At 40.9% G+C, this 6,000-nt stretch overlaps 1 protein-coding gene across 3 annotated transcripts in view; it reads left to right on the top strand.

Annotated features, from left to right (window-relative positions):
- Positions 1 to 4,794, top strand: part of nub1 (negative regulator of ubiquitin-like proteins 1) — a 52,836-nt gene extending 48,042 nt beyond the window's left edge. For all 3 annotated transcript variants that reach the window (XM_033638295.2, XM_078162508.1, XM_078162507.1), the window contains one exon: positions 4,022 to 4,794. In XM_033638295.2, coding sequence (XP_033494186.1) covers positions 4,022 to 4,164 — 143 coding nt within the window. In that variant the 3' untranslated portion in view covers positions 4,165 to 4,794. The remainder of the gene's footprint in view (positions 1 to 4,021) is intronic.
- The last annotated feature ends 1,206 nt before the right edge of the window (positions 4,795 to 6,000 follow it).

Below are 6,000 nucleotides of genomic sequence, written 5' to 3' on the forward strand. Positions count from 1 at the left end.
CACCATGTATGTATGGCAGACCGAGTGGACAATCCAGCCAGCCAGAGAACGCATTTCGCGTGTATAAATGAACCAACGAAGACAGCGGAAGGAAGGAAGAAGGAGGAAGAAACAGCAGAGAGTGTTAGTAGTTCGTCGATAGAGAGTAGTGAAGAGTTTTTTTAGTTATAAAGTTTGCGAATGGACCACACTTACCACGCAACAGGAGAGAATGAATCCGAACCGTCATCTGCGAGGAAAAGAAGACGCAACTTCACTCCTTGTGATGCACTCTCTGCGGCGCTTTTCCTCCTGGTGATACATCTCCCCAACGATGGTAGCAGTAGCACCGAATCCCATTCTGTGCATTCAGCCTCTCTTCTCACCCGCTCAGCATCAAACACATGGAGTTCCTCATCTGTATGCTCCGGCTCAAACAGGTATGGCTCTGGGTCTGTGTCCGCTACAAGAAACTCTTCAAAATCACGTTCAGAGTCGTCCATTGCAGCTACTATAGTCCAGAGATATTGCTAGGCTAAATAAACAGCTGAGCTCTGTTACCGGCTACGCTGTCAGTCAGTGTGTGGGCTGGAGATTGGCGGAGCAGAGAGGGGAGGGGGGTCCCCACTCAGCATGGTAAACGAGTATGTGTGTAAAGTTATGAAGTGTGTCTGTTACGCTATAAGAATCAGAATTTGGGACGGAGTCTTTTACCCCCTGGAGTGTTACCGGAGTTTCTGGAGTGCTCAAATAAACGGGCCTTTTTCCCGAACGCTCCTCTGGTCTCCTGCTCGTGAGGGATTCATTACAATATCGTAACATGGCTTAGATTTCTAAATAAACATTCACCTCGTCGCTAGATAGACCTACTCCTGAAAAAGTCGTGCGCAAGGCTTTTTGTCCCTACGAGGCCACCGTCATTTACCCGATGGGAGGGCTGAGCGAGTGAGCCCTGCAATCTAGAATTTGACCACTGATGTCACTGTTTTCAACCCATTTTACACACTGGGCCTTTAAGTAAAACAAAACGGTGACTATGATGCTATTACAATAGTTAGGCTACGTTATAGGAAATACTATATAATTTATGTATGTCACGTACACTCTACAGAGCCAGGTCCAGGATCCTCTTCAAGTTTGTCAGGGAGGAATGTGGAAGTGGAGGAAGAGATTGTTCTTTTTTCACAAATATGGGAATGATAGTCAAAAATACCATCAAAATGCATAGTTTTATGTAAAATAGTATAAAAAAATTTCGCCGACCTCCTGGCCAGCTGTGTAAGGGGCCCAGTAAAAATTCTTTTCATGTGCCCAAAATCCCTGGCCGCGCCCCTGGCTGTCAGTGCTGCAATGCGTGTCCCTCCCATGTTGTTTGTTTGCTGTGAGATATTCAGAGGGATCGTAGGTGTCAATCTTGTGTTTTGATGCTTGAAGGAGGAGATAGGAGCGGCCTCTTCCAATACGAAAGAGGCTCTCGTTTTTCTTGAACTCTGATTGGCTCAGCCGCAGTCAAAAAACTTAAATCTTTACAAGAAGAGGCAGCAAAGTGCTTCAAAATAACCGACCTGTTGGGCCGCGGCATTGGTTGACGGGCTGAGGCTGCTGGTGTTGCTAACCACGGAGATGGAGCTGGAGCCGACAGTGCCATTATAGGAGGTGTATTAACGTTAGCTAACTTTGGTGAGTGTGTAATGTGTAAGTTTGGATTTGGCAAATTGTGTATTTCTTCTAGGTGTCTGTTTCAAGAGGCCAGTTAGCCTACTAGGTATTGCATTAAGTCATTATAATTTAAACCTGTACTAAAAGAAAATATATGCTTGCTTTTTTTCCTGTGGATGCACGCAATTAACGTTAAGTGGTGCTCCCAGTCCCAAGGACAATGAAGCTGAGGGACACACTAACCCCAGTCATGATGAGACGGAGAATGAAATATGACAGGTGCAATGTGAAGGCATAGCCTACTATGCATTACATTTTAGCCAGAGGAAAACCTTTTTAGTCTTGTCTCTTATACAGCATATGTGAACATGTAAAGATACTTTATGGACTACACACACACAGTGCGATCTTCGTGAGGGGGGGGACCAGGCGGAGAAAAACAAGAGTTGAGCGTAAGAAAAAGACATGGAACTTGTTCCTAAACCAAATGCCACGGCCCCTGTGAGGGAGTATTTTGGATTTAAAACCAGTGACAGAGGGGAGCCCAGTAATTTGGATGAGCCGGTATGCCGGGTTTGTTCTAAAACCATCTCAACAAAAAGAGTGAATACGACCAACTTAACTGCACACCTGAGAGTGAGAGACTGAGAGTCTATTTTTTTGTATTTGTAAGGTCTTTATTTATTTATTTATTTATTTATTTATTTATTTATTTCGGATATGTATATTTTCTTTTTTTTGCATTCCTAAATATTCCTGTTAAATAAATGTTTATTTCTCTTTTGCATCAATATGTCTTTATTATCATTATATAAGTTTAAAAAATGGTCTAATAACAGCAAAATTACATCAATAATAAAAATGGTCTTAAAAGCACAATATTAGGCAATATTATCGCTTATCACAATAATTTTTGACGCAATTAATCACCCAGCAAAATTTGTTATCGTGACAGGCCTACTGTTTATTTATGTTTTTTTACCAAAATTCTGAGCATTCATTTCATTTCAGCCCAGTGTGAAAGTCTTGTGCATTTATGGTGTTTATTGAGAGGGGGAGAAGAGACGGTCAGCGGCACAGAACCCACAATAACCACACTCACCACACCACTACAAAGTGCAACAAAAGCACCAGGAATGAAAAACACATAAGAGTTTTTTATTAATGTGACCGAATCCACATAGAGGATGTACAAACGACCAAAATAAACGCTGAATGAAATACCGTTCATTCAGATAACCCAGGCCACTGAAGAAACAAACACTGGAGAATACTCTCTTAAAGGATCAGAGGCATTCCCTGGAGACAAGGGCAAAAAGATTAAATGGAGTGTTTGTCATTTAAGACTTGTTTACTTAATTTAAAATAAATAAAAATTGAAGAGCATCCTTGGATGCAAGGATTTTTTCCTTAATGCACTACAGAGTTATTCAGTTGTCAAACATATACATTGGACTGATTTTCATAACTAAAGCACCTGAAGTGTGCACTGTGCTGCTGTATTACGTAAGAAAGTGTAAATATTGGATCAGAATTTGGTATCGGCAGCTCCTAGATATTAAAGGACTGGTATCGGGGGCAAAAAAAATTGTTCAAATTAGGTTCAACATTAGAATTTAACATATCCTGCAAGTTTTGTAAAGATTGGACAATATCTTATTTGTAGTCTAATTTGTGTTGTGCCGCACCAATTTTTTGATATTTGTGGCACCCCTTAGAGTTTGACTTGAATGAGACTTTCAGGGTATGTTTCAGGTACTTCTGTGGACATTTCCTGCAAGTTTTTGTCATGATTGGCTCAACAGTTATGGAGTTAGGTCTGTTTATGTGCTGAGCACGCCCCCTCTAAATTTCATTGGTCAATATCTTCAAAACCCACGAAGATATCAATAAGCTTTTGAAAATTACTGATCGGCTTGGTCAAATAATGTTCCACAGAAAATTTTCTGTGAATCAGACCTACAGTTTAGGAGGAGATGTCAAAAATGCATTTTTCAAAGATTTAAAAATGCAGAAAATCCAGTCCAGTGGACCTTAATGGTTCCTGGGTGTTTTTTTGAGGAGCACATGGAGCTGTACTTGTGTATTGAATTCCAAGGTCATCCTACTTATGGTGTGAGGGGCTGGGCCTTTCAAGAATTTAATTTTTGGGCCTTAATCATAGGCCACTGATGCATCTGGCTGATTGGCATCATATTTCTTAGGCAGCATTTGCACACAACTTCCAACCACTGGTGAAAATTTCATGTGACTATTATGTACCATCTCACAGGAATTTGCGAAAACATTCCTGAAGAAAAACATGTTCACACAAAAACAACAGTTTCAGTCATTCAGGCTTCAACTTCTTAGAATTAATATCATTTCCTGGTTTCGTTCCCAGCGGACAACGAGTTGGTGAATGAGGTGTTAGAGGACATCTCTCGTCACGAGGAGGATTACCTCGATCTGACGCTGGAGGAGGAGAGCGAGCTCATCGCCACCATGAAGTCATACCTGAGCCGAGGGCCCTCGCATGCTGTGTGACAACGCACCCACACACACAGTCAGGGTGCTAAACTTACCCTCTGTTTAAAAGCAATACATGTGTTGTGTTCTGCAGTTATTTCAGTCATGAAGTTAAAGACAGTACAGTGCCAAAGCTGAGGCATCAAACGAACTTCACCTCCAAAATAACAACGCCACTCTTCATCAGACAGTTTTAATTATCAGCAATAATGCAGCTGTTCGATGGTTTCAACAAGCTTGTTACTCCACATCAGGTAAAAAGTGTAAAAAGATTTTCTGTTGTCACATGACAGATATTCATGTCCAGATTATATTTGAAACTACAATTGGTTAAAACTTTTAAGACTGCTGTTTAAGATTTTTCCCTCTGAATAGATAAATATTATATATATTGTTTCTATATTGTTTTGTTTTAATTAAATCATTAGTTGTTGTGACATTTTCTTTTGTTGAACCAAAGAAACTTTTTTTTTTTTAAAGACAGCTGCTTAAAGTGATTTTTGTTTAGAAACCGTTTGACGGCAACAAGAAAAGTTTTGTGATGTCGCAGCAGTTTGTCAAATTTTATTTAAAATAATGTTATGTTAAAGTTGAGTTCCAAGTGATTGTCTCATGTTGATGGAGCCAATAAAGAAGATGAAGCGTTCATTTATTAACTATAAAGTGCATTTCCTGCATCCGTGTCAATGCTGAAACCTGAAGTTAGTTGCAAAGCATAGCTGAAAATGCAGATATATGCAGGGCTTAAAGTACTCCGGCATGGCGCCGGATTTCTGGCTTGACAGACATTTCTAGTACATACCTGTCAAGTTTTGGATTTGAAAATAAGGGAAGTTTTTCAAACAATACAAAACAATAAAAAAATACAAAAATAAAATAAAAATCAACCAGCCACCCTCCTCCTCTGACAGTCCCTCCATAAGTAAAGAACAGTCCCTAAAGTGCGGTGCAGCGCCGGTAAGCCGCTATCTTGCGCCGCATAGCACTATGAGCCTCCACTGTATTCCTGTCTGTGACCCCCCGTTCAACCCACAGCCTCCAGGATTCGCCATTCCTTTCTGCTGCTGGTTGAAACGTGATAATAGGGGCACCCCAGCGCCCACTACACTAACTTGATGTGGAAATGAGTGGTAGTCTAGAAAACTGGCGAGTTATTTTTTTTTATTTTTATTTATTATATTTTTTTTTGGAGGGCGCTCGTGCGCCCTCACATAGATTGCGCCCTGGACAGTCGCCCACATTGCCCATAGCAAAACCCGTCCCTGGGTGTAGGCTACAGGAAATCTAAAATAACCACTTGTCAACCAGACCCTCTGTCGACATTAACCTCGCGACAGCTGCCACCCAGGCTACTGCAGGTGGCAGTTCTCGCGAGGCTAGTGACAGAGTTCAGTTTGGAGAGGCAGAGGAATGTTGTTTTTTTTTTGTTTTTATTATTATAATATAATACGGGAGATTTACGGGAAAATACTAATACGGGAGGACGGCGGGAAAGAGGGGTAAAATACGGTAGTTTCCCGGCCAAAATGGGAGACTTGACAGCTATGCTAGTATTTTTTTTTTTTTTTTTTTTTTTTTTTTTTTTTTTTGTGGCAACAACTTGGCATAAGTTAACATTTAACGAATCATCTTTGGATTTTCAGCGAAGCACATGGGTTCCACCAATAGTATAGTGTTATCAAACGCCAATAAGAGCTGAGTGGGGAGGGTCTAAAAACAGCATACACACACACACACACACACACACACACACATGAACAGGGTTTCAACACACACTACTTCCAAGCACATGTTGTTTAGGTGTATGTTACACCATGATATCCAAATGAGTGTGCGTGAATGTGTGTGCAACAG

The sequence above is a fragment of the Epinephelus lanceolatus genome, chromosome 20 (assembly GCF_041903045.1).
Source record: "Epinephelus lanceolatus isolate andai-2023 chromosome 20, ASM4190304v1, whole genome shotgun sequence".
NCBI lineage: Eukaryota > Metazoa > Chordata > Actinopteri > Perciformes > Serranidae > Epinephelus > Epinephelus lanceolatus.